The sequence below is a fragment of the Sminthopsis crassicaudata genome, chromosome 6 (genome assembly GCF_048593235.1).
Source record: "Sminthopsis crassicaudata isolate SCR6 chromosome 6, ASM4859323v1, whole genome shotgun sequence".
Classification (NCBI taxonomy): domain Eukaryota; kingdom Metazoa; phylum Chordata; class Mammalia; order Dasyuromorphia; family Dasyuridae; genus Sminthopsis; species Sminthopsis crassicaudata.
Genome location: NC_133622.1, coordinates 31999970 through 32018899, shown reverse-complemented (window position 1 = coordinate 32018899; position 18930 = coordinate 31999970). Strand labels below are relative to the sequence as shown.

Below are 18930 nucleotides of genomic sequence, written 5' to 3'. Positions count from 1 at the left end.
AAATATAACACATTAGAGCACTATTCCACTATGTTGGAAGATATTCAAAACAAGTGTGCTTCTAGTCATTTGTATTCAGGATCTTCCAATTCAGTAAACCATTAAAAGGTCAAATAGTACAGTAAATAATTTCCATTTTCCTATAAGTAACATGGGATTGGTATGTGACATATTTTGAGATGGATTTTTTTCATGTTTGGAGTCTTGAAATGAAACAACTGCATAACAAGACAGATTAAATGATGAGAGAGGGATGAGAGAAGAGAAACTATAATCAAAATTTTAATACAGCTATCTGCAATGAAGATTAGAAAATAGAGATCTGGTGGCCTTAATATGGGAGAGAGTCGTGTTGGAGCAATTTTCCTCGACTCTCTTATCTGACAGTCACTACACCAGTTGCTCAGTCATTAAAGAATACTAAAACCATGCAATCAACAGAACCATTTAAAATGGTGTCAGAAAAGCCATTCACTTGACAGCCTTGGAAAGAAACAAGAATGATTTTGTTAAAGACATAGTACCCAAGGCTTTCTTTAGTAACAACGATCTTTGGTCAGTAAATTAGCATGGACCAGAATCAACTGAGATTTCAAAGTTGTCCAAGCTATGAAACTGCCCAATCCACATATTGTTCCTATTAGAAAAACAAAATAGAGTACATTTCCTAGAGAGAATGTTAGGAATATCTTTGCATTTAACAGAAGATGAGCACTGGGACATATGTGATAATACATCTATGATGCATCATTTTTCATATTGCTGTTAAAGTTTTACCTTTAAAAAAATTTAATGCTTTGATTGCTTTCTTTAGCTTATTTTATTCCTTCAAGAATTATCTTTTTTGTGGTTTTTTATTCAGTTATATAAAACAGTTATCTAATAGAACACTCATTTCAAGAGCAGTATAAATGCTTCAGGTCAGTTTAAGGCACCTTTAACCGTTACTTCATTTATTCCATTCTAACCTCTATTGTTCTCCCCCATTCAGAGTTTATTTCCTCTGATGAATACATGAAATTCCTTTTGCTTTAGCCTTTTTTTGGCATTGGCAAAGTGAGGATGTGTGACTAGTCCAAAATAGTATCTTCTCTATTAATTATGTTTTTTAAAACTCATTATTCAAAATAGGATCATAGGCACATAGATATATCCAAGTGAAAGGGACCTTCAGAACTATCTAATATAACCCCTTATTTTTACAGATGAGAGAAATGAGACCTCTATCTTCCAAGGTTGTTATGAGGAACAAATGAGATAATAATTGTAAAACATTAGCACAATTTCTGGTGCATACTAAGTTCTATGCAAATGTTAGCAGTTATTCTTATTTTGTGTCCTGCCTAAGGTCACACAGATAGGTGATAAGTGCATTGACTTTTAGAGAGTAATATTTCTAAATCATGATTTTGTTACTCAGAAGGATCCTATTAATGCTTAATTTGCAAACTTTAAAGAATAAATAGCCCAGTAGAGACTAGAAATCAAAACAGTTTGGAACTGTTTGTACATCATTATGCAGTATGATTACCAAAATATCATGATATCCAAAATAACATGACATGTTAAAGAAGAAAAAAATTTAGGGGATCTTCAGAGTTTTCATTTTATAGACAAAATGACAGTTCTCTCTTAAAAGTGCAGCATGATTTAGCTAAGTAAGCTGCTCAGTGAGCCAAAGGAAAAAAACAAACAAACAAAAAAACCCAAACATGATCCTCTTCCTACTTTGGCTCCTGATTTAGCAGGTCTATATTACTTAATATTTTTACATTTAGAGCAGAATAATATTTACCACTTATTTTGTGCATAAGATGTTTACTTGATTCAACTTAGCTCTCAAGCTGGTCCCCAGTCATTATGCTGGGGTTATAAAGTCCTATCCCTACTTCCAGGAAAGGCTTTTGAGGGCTAATATTCTCACAGATCCCATCAGCCATTTTTGCTCACTAATTGGTCAATCCATCTGCAGTTCTGTTTTAAACTACATGATCCTAAAGAAAGAGCTAGAGCTGTGTGGTTTAAAATATAACTGACACCAATCCAAACCAAGACAGCAAGCCCTGATGAAATACTTATGATGTACCTATGCTTAGGCCCTGGGGATTCAGAGAGAAAATGAAATACAGTTCTATCCTCAGGGACCTTACACTCCATCAGTGCCCTGACACTTGTAGCAGGGTGAAGAGAGCAAAATGAAACTGCCATCACCATCCCTTCTACTTATAAACTGGGATTAGTAATTTGTCCCACTTGTCCCTTGCAGGTCTATATCACTTTTATGATAAGTGAGTAACTGAAAAGGCATGCACATATTTGCATTGGTGAGCCATGGATTGGTAGTAATTTCTGACATTTGAATAGCATTTTAAAATTTCCAAAATCTCATGTGTGTGTGTGTATGTATGTGTGTGTGTGTGTATATATATATAATATGTGTGTATACATATATATGATAGACAAAATCTTAGCTCATTTAAAAACTTTAATAGTTTAATTTTTAATTAGCATCAATAAGTTAAAATAAACTAAGACTTTGGGAACATTATGTATGTATATGTATATATATATATGTATTGTATATATGTATGTTTACATAAATATACATATTATATAGATGTGTTTATATCAGTGAGTGTGTGTGTGTGTGTGTGTGTGTGTGTGTGTGTGTGTGTGTTGATTTGATTCCTACAACAACCCTAAAAAGTAGGGACTGCAGGTATTATTATCCTCATTTGACAAATCGCAAATAAACAAAAAATCCATTCTTTGGATTATAGAAAAATGGCATTTATCAGCAAAAATGCCTGTTGTATGGGAGTATTCATAGTTTAAAGTTCAAAATCTGCATTAAACCAGCCATCTCTTTATCACATCCAAGCTGGAAGTTCAGGAGTCAATCTGGTCCTGAGCACTGATCAGGTATCTTGGAGTTTTGACCTGCTCTGGTCCCTTCCTGGCTGATTCACCTCTTCCTTAGGCAACCTGTACCACCACTCCTTGCAATAGTTCAAGTCTCAAAGAAATCAATCTTCTGCCAAATAAATAATTTTATCAAAAACTCAACAAAACACGGATAAAATAGTAATGCTATCTTGCCTGTTTAATTTTTCAAAATACTTTTTGCAATAGTTCACTTTGTATCAAGAGATATATAAGCTCACACTCATAAGACATTTGCCTAGTTATAACGTCTTGGCTTAAAAACAAAGGTTCTGTAAAGGACGTAAGTCAGCCTCTGATATAGCTGCCTTGGGTCTTTTTGGTTTTTTCTGGCTTTGAAATATGATGGCATATACAAACTGACCATGGGGGGCCCACTACCTTCCCTTGGAGTTTAATTCAATTATAATTAGTAGTAAACAAATTATCCCATTGCTCTTTCTACTAATCTAGGGTAGAAAAATCCCATACAACTATTAATTATCCAATTAGAAGTAAGTCAGATAAGAATTCACACCAGGATTTATAACAGTTCTTTGATGTTTAAGTATTTACCAATCATTGTGTATATTTCTATAAAAAGAAATTTTGGGAGAATTGAGCAAGGCTGACTAGACTGCCTCATATCTTCTTTATCATTTTATCCTCATCATGACTCTGAAAGTTTTGTAGAGACAGGCATTATTATTATTAATATTCTTTCTAGACTGATGAAGAAAATGAGGCACAGTGAGATTAAGTGATTTCTATAAGGCCACACAATTAAAGGCAAAGACAGGACTAGAACCCTCAAGTGTATTGACTCTTAGAAGTCTTCTACCTCTCAGCCCTCTTGTGCCTCACTACATTTTCCTAATTCTTCTGTTTTTATGTAACCAATGTTTATTGCCATAAAATGTATTCTTAATCTGTCATTGTTAAGCATGGGAAGGTTGTTGAATATAACTTAAATCAGTAAGGGGAGAATTCTTTCTTTTTATGCTGTAAGATTTATCATTTCCTAGTGTGGGTAACCTTTCCACCAACAGAGATTGTGACCCCTAAATTTGGAGAAGCATCTAGATTTTTTGAATGTAATTTATTTAAGACAGATGTACTGTGCAATATCATAGCTTATTAAAAATGACTTGCATAATCACTTAGCAAATGTCACAGAAATTGAAGGATTAAATCAAACAACTGCTAAGGAGTTGCCTAAGAAACCTACATATAAATACTGCTAATTACCTATTTGAAAGTAAAAATTCTCCCAACTTGCCTTTTGACTTCCTCTTGTTCAAATTTCTCAGTAATTTATTAGTGAAATAGGAGAGAATTAATTGTGAATACTAAAACTCCTTAAGATCCAAGAGCAGTAAGTATTGGGGGAAAAGGAAAAATTCTGTCTGTTTTCAATAAAACCAAGTGAGAAAAAACAAGCTGGAGAATGATTAGTGCTGGTATTTTAAAATGGGGTCTCTAGGTAAAAATAATGTTTATTATTTTCTTAAATGGGATATTCCCTATTCAGCACTATGGACAGCTACCAAAAGAATTCTCTACAAGTTAATCTTAGCAAAGTTCCGAAGAACTTTTCTTTTTAAAAATTAGATCATCCTAAGAGGGCTAATATTAAAAGATTTTAAAAAAACATAATTTCCCAACAATTTGCTTATTAATTTAATCAAGCTACTTCAGTCACAGTAGAAAAGAACTATTTCCCAAAATATGCATACTTAATTAAATATGTGGCAGCATTTGCTTGAGAAAGGCCTTCATCTGAGTCAGAACTAGCTAACTAACCATCTTCAGAGAAAGGACCTGTAAAGTAAGAATGCATCTAAGTGAGTATAGTTGTATATGTAGGGAACCTTTTGAATTGCATGCAGTTTGCCTCCTGAAAAAATTAAGAAGTAAAAATTAATCACATAATATCTTGTTAAAAATAAAAACTAGCTAACCAGATCACAACTTTTTCTAGTGTCACTTGTGGTTGAATGTTAATTTTGGATAATGATTAAATTATATGAGAAATCTCTCTCTCTCTCTCTCTCTCTCTCTCTCTCTCTCTCTCTCTCTCTCTCTCTCTCTCTCTCTCTCTGTCTCCCGCTCATTTAAATTGTGTTTATGAGGTAAAATTTTTATTATCATTATGTTGACCTGATTTAGCCTGTAATCTTCTTTAATCTGAAAACCCTTCAGAGTACACAGTGCTGAAGGTAGGAAAAACTTTTAAAGGTCTCTGAGGTTGCTGCACCTGCTCTGGATTTATTAAATTAAATGATTGCCCAAATCAGAAGAAGAGGAACTGCATTTCTGCTACAGAAAAGCTCATTGGAGAATTGATAAAGTAAATCTTGGAGGACCATATTTAGTTAAAAGTTGCTGCTGCTGCTGCTGCTGTTTTTGTTCTTGTTGTTGTTACACTAAGAATATTCAGTAATTGCAATCTGTTTTCTACAGTGCCCTGCCAGACGGTCTTAGATTATTTGAAAACTGTCCTTCAGCACCATAACCAGCTTATGATACCACAGCCAGCAGATCAGCCCACAGAGGTAGTGTATGATATAAAGACAAAAAAGCATGTTTTATGTTACTAACTTTAGTGAGATGAAATTTATAATCTAGCAATCTACCAATAAAGAACCAAAGAATTTACTGATAACAAGATGTATTTCTAAAAGTGAGGGACTGATCTGTGTATATACCTTCTTGGGTTTACATGTGCCTTGATGTGTTAATGGTACAGCAGGCAAGAGTGCTGTATTTGGGAATTAGGAAGACTTGAGTTCAAATCTCACCTCAGACACTTACTAGCTATGGGCTCTGAGCAACTGACTTATCCTCTCCTAAACTTAGTTTCCTCATCTGTAAAATAAAAATAATAATAGCACTTACTTTTCTGGGTTATTGTGAGGATCACATGAGATAACACATGATAGCACTTTATAAACCCTTATAGTGCTATATGGAATGCTGGCTATATGGAATGATGGTAGGGGGTGAAATAGGTTGACTACTAATTAAATTTAAAGTTTCTTTGCTAATCAAGAAAAAACTATGTAGTCCATTCAAATGGTCACCATTTTTAACAGGTCTTTATAATCCACTTATCACTTACCCCAACCTCCACCATGTTTCTACTCATATAACTCTATTAGAGAAATACAAGTATAACATCTACTATCAATAAAATTCCTATCAATCAATCAATGAATAAACATTCATTAAGCACCCACCTTGTACCAGGCACTATCTTCAGAACTGCAATAGATATTTCATAAAGAAATTAATTGGTATCTGTGGACATTTCACTGAAATCTTTGCTGTGAAATAGTTGTTACCTACTAAGAAGAGTTTTCATATAGAAAATTCTCCCAGTTTGTTGTTGAACAATGGACGATCAAGTTTCTAACATTGCCATATTTGCAGAGATAAACTATGTTGAGATGAAGAGTAAATAAGACAAAACAGTTTGGAGACTTTGCTTTATAGATAAAATCTTAAGTAAATGCCAGCACTTTAAGGTCTACCTAGTGTTTTATAGACATTTCCCTAGTTAAGTTTCACCATAAATCTGTATGGTTAGTAATAGGAGTATTCTTATTCTCATTTAACAATTGAGCAAACATGGTGAGGTTATATTACTTGTCCAAGAATCTACTAAGTGTTAAAACCAGAATTCAGAAGAGTTGAAACCAGAAAATAGGCCCAGGTCTTCTGATTTCAATTCTAGTTTCTTTCCACTATACTATACTGCCTTTCAATAATTATCAAGGAAGGAAGGAAGGAAGGAAGGAAGGAAGGAAGGAAGGAAGGAAGGAAGGAAGGAAGGAAGGAAGGAAGGAAGGAAGGAAGGAAGGAAGGAAGGAAGGAAGGAAAGAAGAGAGGGAGGGAGGAGGGAGGGATAAGAGAAGATAATTTATATATCAGGTAGAAGATTGGAGTAGATGGCCTTTGAGACCTCTTCTAATCTATGATTATAGAGATCAAGAAGGAAGGAAGGAAGGGAGGGAGGGAAAGAGGAGAGGGAAAAAGAAGGATTAAGTTCCTACTCCAGTCAGGTACTATGCTAAGTAATTTATAAATACTATCTCATTGGATCCTCACAACAATATTGACAGATATGTTCTATTATTATCTTTATTTTATAACTGAGGAAACTGAATCTACTAGATGTCTGAGAGAGGATTTGACGTCCATCCAATCTTCCTAGTTCTATGCCTCACACTACGTCAACTAAGTTCTTTTCCTATTCCAATTGAATGGGAAAATTACTGAATTTATTTCCAATACACTACTTTTTAATCTAGTCACATAAAATCTCCTCAGTAATGTTCCATTGTCCTTTATCCAAATTCATTATTTTTAAATGCTGCTATTTATTCTATAATGTAAACTGCTCTATAATTCTATTTTTATTTTTAAATTTTCTTTTTTTCCAAGACAGTATTTCTTTTATAAATATCAATGGTAAATCTAAACATTAACAGAGACTGAGTTGCTTTTTTTATAAATGAATATCAAAAATGTTTGAGAAGGACCCCAGAGTGGTCCTATTATCTGGTCCTTTATAGGTCAAAAATCATAATTTACTGATTTTAATAATATAATTTGAATATGTAAAGGGACAGTGAGTTGAGTTTACTTAAGAATCAAAAACGCCTTTGTTCAAGTCCCACTTCTGACACATACTGACTCTGTGACTCAAGGCAAATCATTTGAACTTTCTATTTTCTAGGCAACACTTCAAAACTATGTTAATGGTGAAAGGGTCAGTTTCTATTGGCAAGGAGTTTCTTCATCCAAGGAGTTTCCCAACCCGACGAAATTACAAGTCTTATTCCTATCTTTAATATGAATACGATATGCTTTATGCTATGCATTATAAGAACCATGTATAAAAAGAGGAATTTTTATTGTGTGGAGGAATTCCCTGCATTAAATAAGGCATAATAAGACTAGTTTTATTGTAATGCTTCATCTTAAAATGGAGATGACCCTAGGTTCTTGAAGATGGATGGTGTCATCAGAAATGCTCTAACAGAGTTTTCCTGATAGAAAGGGTTCAAGTGCAGATTCAGTAAAGAATTATATGTTGTGGTCCAAACACAATAAGGAAATAATTTATGTATCAGGTAGAAGATTGGAGAAGATGGCCTTTGAGACTTCTTCTAATCTATGGTTCTAGAGATCAAGTGGTGGAACCAAGGTCACCTGCATCCTAATCCACTTCTCCTTTCACCCTGTTTTTTATTTTTATTTTATATTGACAATGCTTGAGAAAGGGATGCAATAAGAAGCAAAAGTTTCTTCCTTTATATGCCAATATATATACTCTTCTGCATTCTCTTCCCCTTTTACTATCAATTGGGTGATATTTTTAATTTTAGGAATTTCCCTTATTTCTTCCATTACTTCTGTATTCCCCCATCCCTAAGCCCACTTAGGATCTGGGAACAGTGTCAATGGAGAACATTAAGAGAGAACATTTTAGGTTTAGTTCTTCCTTTTCCACCCTCCAGATCTACATTCATACCTCTCTCCCTACTTCAACAACAAATACTAGATTCTCCTCCATATAATCACATGTTTCCCAGTTCCAGAGAGAAGATTTTGTTTGCTTTGCAAATAAAGACTACAAATCCTCAACTACTTTGAAATTAAAATTAAATAGCTGGTCAAAAGCAGGAAACCCATATGGAGGTGAATAACTTTTTGTGAACAACCCTAGCTGTTTGAGAAAGATGAGAAAGAGTGAAATTGGAAACCAGGCTGCCCTTTTGTCCCTCTGCTTCTCAGGGGCCTTCACAAGTTCTTCAACTAAAAAAAACACAAGTATTATGGGGGTTTTTGGTAGATAAAGGTAGGATATTAGAGATTAAAATTCTTCAGGTGGTAGAATTATACAAATGTGGAGGGAAAAAGGTTTTACTATATGTTTTCTTTTTATCATTTTTGCCAGCTCAGGATGTTTAATAAACTATCAATGGCATTGGCGTCACTCCAGAGAATTTAGTGAAATGTATAATGGTGTGTGTTTTTAAAGCCTGAAATGCATAGGAATATATCACCTAATTGAAATCCAGATTTTCAGGAGAGTTTTAACAGCACCCCCAAAACCTCTGGGATAAAGAAAAAGATCATTATCTATCTCTTGAAAACATGGACCATTTTTTTTTGATGGCTTTATGCATTCAGTTTGCAGAGTTACTGGTTTGATTAGCTTATCTGAAACTTTTGTGTCAAAGCTACCTCTAAAAAACAAAACCAACTAGAAGCCTGATTTAAGATGGTTATGTAATTAGTTACAAGAAAGGATTTTAAGGGAGACCTATGAAAGTTGTTATCTATTTAATTGTCAGGATGTTACTAATATAACCCCCTCTGTGTTCCTTTCTATTTAAAAAAAAATGATGTTTGTTAATTCATGAAGAAAAATAATGCTTGAAACTTATTCTAGTCACTTGGATAGAAAAGGTAACAAAAACTTCCCAATACTTAAGCATATGGAATTTAACACAAGTTCTCCAAATCTTTAATTAAATGGAGACACTTATCATGAGTAAGGCAGAAAAGTCTGGCATTGGGAGTCAGAGGACTAAGCTTCAGATTCTAGCTTCGCATCTTACAACCTGTGTGACTTTGGACAAATCATTCAACTTTTACTGGGGCTCAGTCTCCGCAGCTGTATAATGAAGGGATGAGACTAGCTCACCTCTAAAGTCCCTTCCAGGTCCTAAGTCTTGAGGCTCTAAAACACTTTTCTGAAAAGATTTGACATTGTAGAAGCTGAGCCTTTTAAGGGAGGAGGTCTTCCCCTTCTTCCCCTTGTCCAAGGCAAAATCAACTTAATATAAATTTTTGATTACTGAATACTGTGCTAGGCATTTTGTGAAATACATTGAAATATATATGTATGTGTATATATGTGTATATTTATGTATATATATATATATATATACACACATATGTATTTAAATATAATTTCTACTTTCAAGGAGCTTATTATACTCCTTATCTGAGGAGAGAGGAGTAGTACACTCAAAATCTTTAGAGAAGAAATATGATCAAAAGACTAAGATGGTACAAGTTTCTAAAGCTTGCTCAAAAGGGCAAGGATGGGGGGAAAATCCTGATAATTTACCTAATTGTTCAATAAAATGAGTTTCGGTTAAATGTAGTATCTAGCAGAAAGTTAATCATTTTTTAAAATTTTAAGCTTCATTTTTATAATATTTTTTAAACCTAGTTTTCCTGCTTTAATGATTGAAGTATGCTTAACATCATTTCATGACTTGATCCCTCAAAAAATTCTGGCAGAATTTTGGTGATTATTCTAAAAATAACTAAAGCATTCAGTGCCATAGCTGAAGGAAGTACAGGACAATGGTCTAAATGTCTGAACACAGAAGCATTGGGGCAAAATAAAAAGCATACTCAACTTTCAGCCAAAAGACCCAAGTTCAAATTCTGAACAATACTAAGTAGCTATGTAACCTTGAGCAAAATCACTTTCCTCATCTATAAAAGAGGGATTGAACTTGATGATCATGGAAATTCTTTCAAGTTTTCAATCCTGTAACTATTCACATGTTTATATTTTTTAAGGGCATAAGGTTCTTTCCTCACAACCTGGTACGGTAGGTAACATAGGAATCATTATCCCTTTTGTACACGTACCAATCAATGAATCAACAAGCATTTATTAAGCACCTACTTTGTACCTGTGCTGAGCTTTGGGGACATAAAGACCAAAAAAATGAAGCAATTCCTTTTCTAACAAATCTTAAATTTTATCGGGAGAGCTATTTTATACATACATTCATACATACATGCATATATACATACATATATTCAGTTCAATTGTTGTTGTTGTTTTTTTCATGTCCAACTCTTCTTTATCCCATTTGGGACTTTCTTGGCAAAGATATTGGGGGTTGGCCATTTCCTTCTCTGGATCATTTTACAGATGAGGAAACTGAGGCAAACAGGAGTAGGTGATTTGCCCAAGGTCACACTAGTAAGTGACTGTGTGAGGCCGGATTTGAATTCAGGTCCGTCTAATTTCAGAGTTGGTATTCTATCTACTGTGCCCCATAAATCTCCATAGTTACTCACACATACATATATATATATATATATATATATATATATATATATATATATATATATATATATATATATATATGTGTGTGTGTGTGTGTGTGTATATATAGATAGATCCATATTTATACACTATGCATATATATATACATATATGTGTGTGTTTAATACACTGTTTAATACAGGGTATGTATAAGACAAATAAATTCAAGGCGATTAATGGTCCAACACTTAGGGAAGGATCCAAAGAAGCTAAATGACTCCCTACAGTGTGAAGCCAGATGTCCTGACTCCAAGTCTAGAACTATGCTGTCAATGGCACTATTTTTCTCATGCCTTTTAGTACTAAAAATAGAACGAGGAAAATGATTAAATGAAGCTCCTGATTAATTGAAATTTTCTTGACTTTTTGCTGTCTTGACAGACTCATAGGAATGATAATGGAACCTTTTGATCGGGTTTGGTTGTCCCCAAACACACTGGTTGGTTTCATTTCTGTTTGTGCTAAATATGCTCATTATTTTTTTTTAATCACAGTGTAGACTTAATGATTTAAGAAACTGAGAAGTTTGACTCTATTGGAAATAAAATTTTTTGGCTTAGCAAAATTCTTCACATAAATGATGAGATTTGAGTTTTGTTGCTCTATGTAGGTGTATACACTTATTTACATGCATAGCTGTAAACATAGGAGGCTACTAGGAGGCTCTGCAGATAAAATACTGGGTTTGGAGTCAGGAAGATGAGTTCAAACTCAGTCTCAGATTTAGTAGCTGCGTGACACTGGACAAACCACTTAATCTCTATTTGCCTTAATCCTCTAAAGAGAGAAATGGCAAACTACTCCAGGATTTTTGTCAAGAAAATCCTATGGACAGTATGATAGTCCATGAAGTCATGAAGAGTTGGATGTTACTGAATGACTAAAAAACAACAACAAATTTTATATATAGCATATATGTAGAGAGAGACATATATATGTATATATATATATATATATATATATATGAATAATCAAATTTAGCAAGATAAGCATAATAGCCTATAGCTGAACAAAGGTTTTTCAAAATCAGGCCCCTCAAGGCTTAAACACTGCCACGTTTATAACCAGTAGTAAATTTTCAGCATTGTAAAACTGAATGAGTTGTTAGGGTTTTCCCTTCTTTATTTTGTATACCTTAATTACTAGAGAAGGAGTACATTAAAACTGAGATCTTGGGTTAATTAATTGGTCCTGGACTATAGAATTTTATAGACCACAAGAACTGAAGTAATGGTAGTGTAGGTACAATTGACTAAACATGGCTTATAAACGTTACTGAAATTCCCGTAATTAGCCCCACTGCAGCTATTGAGCCCTGGGATTTTATAGCAGACATAAATTATGAAGGTTAAAAGGAAGAAAAATTTTGAGTTGACATAGTAGCATTTGCACAGAGCTATAATTTGAGTTAATGTGTTTTCCTGTGACTATTAATGAACCTTTCTAGTTTTAAATTTTACTTTCCTATTTACTTTCTCTACATTGTTTTCAAGGTAATAGACTGGCTAGCAGGTGTGAAGTGTTAAATGCAAGTAATAAATATCTTATGAAAATATGTCATAAAAGTCACGTCTGAAGTACTTACCCGCAAGTGGAGGGGGTGATGAGACATGTTTGATCCCACTCTTCAAAGTCATTTTTCTACCTTTGAGTAGACTGAAAAGGAAAGTTATGAGTATATTTAAATGGTGTTCCTTGTCATTGAATCTTGACACATTTTAACCTACCTGTTAAAGTGCAAGTTATAAATAGCTGCTCTCTCAAAGGTGTTCATTATACCTCATTGGGCTCTTGTTATAGAAAATGCAAATGTAATTTAAAAAGTGCCCGTTCTGAGTATGAGCGATTACTTGCTCCCTTCAATACGCGTTTCATTGTCAGCATATCTGCTTGGTTACGAGCCTGTTTTCCTTTCAAGCAGAGGTGGTTTGAGCTTCTCTCTGTCTGCCTAAGTGTATAATGGAAAATGTTTCACTTTCCCAGGGAAGCAAGCAGCTGTTGAACAACTATCCCGTCTACATCACTAGTAAACAATGGGATGAGGCTGTAAATTCTTCCAAGAAAGATGGGAGGCGGCTCCTTCGATACCTCATCAGATTTGTTTTTACAACCGATGAGCTTAAGTACTCATGCGGCCTTGGAAAAAGGAAAAGGTCAGTGCAGTCAGGAGAGACAGGTCCTGAAAGACGTCCTCTGGATCCAGTTAAAGTAACATGTCTCAGAGGTACTGCATCCTTTCGCTCAGTGTCCGCCATACGTGATCCCATTTCACCGCATTGGCTGGGGCTCAATAGAAGTGTTCGGCTTTCCTGTATTTTGATTTTCCTGAGATCTCACAAGCTTTGTGTGGCCCATCAATTCCTTATCCAAAACTTCCTGGAGAACATTTTATTTGCTTTGGAAGCAGTGCTCTGATTTAAGGGTGCATTGACATTACATAGCACTGTGATGTACATGCTAAATCCAGATTCAATTTCAACCAGAGGTCTTCTTTGACCAAAGTGGGACAGATGGGAGAGGGGAAGAACCAGAGCATAAAACTACTAGGGGAAATGTGTGGAGGAGGACTCAAGGGGAAAATGCATGGAAGAATAAGGGAAGAAATAAATTTTTTCATCATTGGTCATATAATTTTGGCTAGATGATTTCCAATTCCCCTTTCCAAATCTCTGCTCTTCCCTATATCCCATTTTTCAGCCCTTCAAAATCATTTAGCCCACATTTACATAATCTGTTTATAATGTTAGTTGAATATCAACATTTATTCTGGCCCAAAATGCATTAAACTCGGTTAGGTCTTTCCCATGCTATTAAAAAAAAAAAAAAAACCTTAATAGAAAATCTGTTGGTCTGGTATTTTAATCAGTATTAGCAGTCAATGTGGACCACTTTAAAATTGAGTAGATCTGTTGTGCCAATAAGATTAGTGTGAAGGCAGGGAGAATTGACAGGAAAAAAATATTGATTCAGCATGTGGATGGTCTGAGAAAAGTTCTGTCACTAACTGTGTGACTTTAGGAAAGTCACTTGAATACTCTGAGTTTCCAGTAACTGATATTATGGTATACAGATGCTACAAAAACAGTCAAGCAGAAAGAAAAAATGAATAATGAGTTTGAGAAGCAGATCCAAAGTTGTCAGATATGTAATATAATGGTGAAGAGACTTCAATTAGCCAGACATCTAGACATCTGAGGGGCTCCTCCCTATATGTATGTTTCTATCCTCTGTGTCTCTCTTTCTTCTCCCTCTTTTTCCCTTTTTCTTTGTCTCTTTTCACTTTTTTATCTCTCTGCCTGTCTCTCTGTTTCTATCTCTGTGTCTGTCTCTTGCTATGTGTCTCTGTGTCTCTCTCTTTCTCTCTCTCTGTCTCTGTCGCTTTCTCTCTCTCCCCCACCTCTGCCAGTAACAGTACATATGATAAATTATAGCCTTACCTTGATCATAATTTAATACTTTAAAACATAGAGGAAGTACCAGGGAAATGTACTATTCTAGACCTAATTCTGATCAATAATTAAAAACTGGTTGCTAAAGTAGAAATTCTAGGAATCTCAAGAAAATCTGACTATGCAATTTTAGTTTTTGTGATAGAAAAGAAGGGGAAAGCCTGTTGTTATGTGACTTATATGCTAGATTGGGGATAAGCAGATTTCAGAAAAGCCAGAAAAAGAGTTTCATGGCTTAAAATTCTTCACAGAAAACTTAATTTCAAATGTGATGGAATACTCTTAGAAACAAAATTCACATAAATTATTTCAGCATATGTGATAAATAAAGAGCTATCTAAAAGAAACTGATGTCACTACATAAGGAACTCATCTACCAACTTTTTTAGGAGAAATCTTTAAAATACTTAAAAATACATATATGGAAGATGTATTTTATTACAGAATTACCTTCTATTATAGACGATAAATACACATACAAAAGAATGCTATAATCCTATAGAAAACTGAGGCTTTTGGTGAATACAAAGGACAAAGGGTCTTAGCTATGTTGAGAGTAAGAAGTCAGAAGGTGCTGGGAAATGTGCTAATGGGAGATGAGATGATAGATAAAAGAGAGCAAGCAGACATTCTCAATTCTTGTTTTTCTTATATTTTCTCCTGCTAATGAGAATGTTCTTGAGATTGGAAACAAAAATGGTTAACAGGAAATTGAAACTCAAAGTAAATGAAGCCATGGCAAGAAAACATCCAGTTACACTTCAAGGCACCAGAGCCAAAGGAGCTACAAATCCGGAAAGTGCTGCTAGAGAGGGAGTAATGCTGGAAAGGATGCAGGATGTGGAGCCCTCAAAAGACCCAGATTTAAATCCTGCTCCTGACATCTACTAGCTGTGTAACTTTGGACAAGTTACTTAAGGGATAACTATGCCTTTAGTACCTACCCCTAATACACACACACACACACACACACACACACACACACACACACACACACACAAGTTATTGCAAGGATCACAAGAGAGAATGTCTAAGAGATATTTTGTTACCCTTCAAATGACATATGTATCAACTATTTTTGCATGTGATCGTGAGCTTTGGAAAATTACAGAGAATCAGCAATGTGCCACAAGACATGAGGCAGGCAAATGTCCCCATTTAAAAGAGAAAAAGGGGGCAGAGTCTCCAAACTGTAGGACAATATGCTTAAATTTGCTCCCTGGCAAAATTCTAGAATACATTATTAAAGAACTGGTTCATAGTACTCCAAAAGAAAAGCAGCATATTCTGTCAAGAAACAAGTCACTCACCTCCTTATTTTTTAAAATCAAGGTTAATGGTCTATTAGATCAAAAGAATGTCACAAAGTTTTCTTAACTTCCAACAAGCTATTAGACAAATTCACTCATGCTAGCTTTATGGATAACATGAAGTGGATGATACTAGTTAGCTGGATTTAGAACTGATTGAAGGACTGGACCCAAAGAACAGTAAGCTTTTAATAGCATACATTGGGTTTGGCTTTTTTGGGGGGTGAAGAGGGGGCTTGGATAGTGCCTTTCCTTGTATCCCTAACCTTTAGCATAGTATCCAGCACATAGTAGTTTAATTAAAAGTCAGTCTGGAGAAATGTCCTTAGTGAAGTGCCTCAGAGATCTCTCCATTCAACACTTTTATCAATGACTTAGTTGAAGGCTTATTTATCATATCTATGGATAATATGAAACTGAGACTGGCTAGCAGAGAAAAGATCCAAAAAGATTCCAATAAAGGATCCAATGTAACAAGAGGGAATTTAATAGGTAAATGTCAAGTCCTAAACCAATTGGACAAATACAGAATGGGAAGATATGACTCGACAATAGTATAAAAAAGATCCTGGGAGTCTTATTTAGCACATGGGTATCTCGATATGCTTCAACAGTATGACATAACAATCCAAAAATTGAATGGCATCATGGACTGCCAGATTTTCTTGGACAAAGGAGATGATGTTCCTATTAAGCTGTGACTTACCAGGCATTATCTGGAGTATAATGTTCTGGGTGTGACCTTTTAGAAAGCATGTTGACGATCTAACATTCATCTGAAAGATGTTGAGTAGACTGGAAACTAGGCAGGGATCACAGGAAGAATTAACAATGTTTGTTCTGAAGAGCAGAAGTCTGGGTGGGAGGCAGTTTTGAGATGTTTGCAAAGATATTAAATGGAAGAGAATGTTTGTCTTGTTTTACTTGGCCCCAGAAGGCAGCAAGGAGTATTGAGTGGATGAAAGTCGCAGAAGTCGATTCAGTTCAATAGAAGGAAAAACGGTCATTAGGGCTGTCCAAAAGTAGCACAAGCTTCCTTGAGGAGTATACAGGGAAAGAACATCGACTGTGGAGTCAGAGGGTGTGGATTCACATCCCATTTCTGATACTTAGTACTTGAGTAACATTGGGCAAAGCTCTTAACCTTCTGGGTCTTCAGTTTCCTCATCTTAAAAAGCTGAACTAAGTAAATGGTCTCTGAGATCCTTCTAGCTCTGCCTCTGTGATCCTAAGATCCTAAGATTTCATACTGGAGTTCTAACAAAGACTGGATGACCCTTTGTCATATGATACCCTAGAAGAGGTTCTGACTTCAGTATAGACTCTCCTAGTTGACCTCTGAGACTATAGTTCTATTTAAAAAGCAGCAGAAATTATAAAGTCTAGTCCAAAAGTTACTCTATTTTGATTGACTATGGGAAAAAGCCAAAATCAGCAATAAAAACTTAACAACAGTCCTGCTCAGCAGAGACCACCTCGTGGAGGTGGTGATGCTTTAGTATTTATCAAGATATTAACCTCATTAGTCACTTCCTGAAGCCCAAAAAAGCCCTCACCATTTGTCCAGTTACCAGTGTTGTCTGGGTGAAATAGCAGTAGTAAGGGACTGAAATCCACTCCTGTAGGGGCAGAATAAAAATACTTATTACCAAGGGTGATCTGGTAATTTTTAGGCTGACTACAGAAACTGTATTTCTTTTACAGTCTCTAAGACTAAATACTTCATACTTGCCCCAATTCTTCAACTCCCAAGTTGATGGAGCCATTTATATTGTTGGAGCCATTTATAAAGTGTCCAACTAAGAATTTTGGTACATGTTGCATAAAGTATTTCTTCAAATAGTAGAGGGTGTAGAATTTGAGAAATTCACTATTTGGTTTGTAAAGAAAGAGAAGTTTATTGGCTAAATCCCATCATGTAAACAGCAAATATTAAAATTCTTTCATTTTAATTTCAATTTAAAATTCACACAAAGGAAAGTTAACTTCTAATTTCTCCCACCAAAAGAAAGTTTATGTGGTATTGATAGAAAACACCGTATCTCCCCAGTACTTAATCGAGACCTCTGCCATGACTGATCATAAAATTAATAAGTCTAATTAGCTCTCTAACCAAAATCCACTTTCATCAATGGTCTCAAGTTGATTTCTTTTCCTTCTCCTTTATTTTAAACTGGAGTACAAAAATACACATGTGGTATGTACTAGTCCTGGAGTAAGAAGTAATAGGAAAGGAAATAACGTTTACTTGTGTTCAGGCAGTTAATTAGGTCTTTAGGTGTTTGCCACGAATGATAAAATGGAAGGGCTTTTCTGTGTCACCCAATCTAGGATGATGTACATGAGATTCATCTATTTTATGAGAATTTAGAAGAAATGATAACTTGTTTCTTTGAAACTGGTGAATCAGTGTGGGTGAAATTTATGCTTCTGTAGTTCAGAAGGTTAATATGTCAGAGGAAAGGTTCAGTCTTTGGTCTTTGAATTGATATAACTATCATGGGGCTGATGTGTCAAGTCTTGAATGATTGTCTCCTGGGGTCTTTGAACCCTTGAGAAAAAAGGGAGAGATCTTTTATTTCCTGAGTGGGACTAAACAGAGTTCCTAATATGGAAGCGATTTCTAAGAAAAGAATTCTAGTTTTAGCTCTTAATAGAGCACTTGCTCAGGATGCTAGGAAAGGACTTTTTGCTTTCTTACAATGAATACTATTAGCCCAAAGTTCAATGCAGCCAGCTTATTCTATCAGAGCTCTGAAAGTCATAATGACTGTTTCTACAGTTGTAAAGCAATGTGAATGTGGGAAAGGAAAGCTCTTGTTCCAATCCTCTAACAGTTTTCTTACTGAATTTTCTTTTAAGTTTCTGTGCTCATTTAAGATTGGGAAAAGTTGGACAGAGAATGTAACATCTCTGCTAAGTCTGAGAGAAGAAGAAAAAAAAAAGAAAGAAGTAAAGAAGCTGTTAGGGAATCTTTGATAAAAAAAAGAAAGAAAGAAAGAAAGAAAGAAAGAAAGAAAGAAAGAAAGAAAGAAAGAAAGAAAGAAAGAAAGAAAGAAAGAAAGAAAGAAAGAAAGAAAGAAAGAAAGAAAGAAAGAAA

General features: G+C 34.8%; 1 protein-coding gene across 2 annotated transcripts in view; it reads left to right on the top strand.

The window, feature by feature from the left end:
* The window catches only part of BEND4 (BEN domain containing 4), a 50055-nt gene that overhangs the window by 18711 nt on the left and 12414 nt on the right, over positions 1-18930 (top strand). Inside the window, exons 3-4 of one of the 2 annotated variants that reach the window (XM_074272671.1) lie at positions 5386-5477; positions 13055-13295. In XM_074272671.1, coding sequence (XP_074128772.1) covers positions 5386-5477; positions 13055-13295 — 333 coding nt within the window. The remainder of the gene's footprint in view (positions 1-5385; positions 5478-13054; positions 13296-18930) is intronic. The other variant, XM_074272672.1, reaches the window with a different exon arrangement.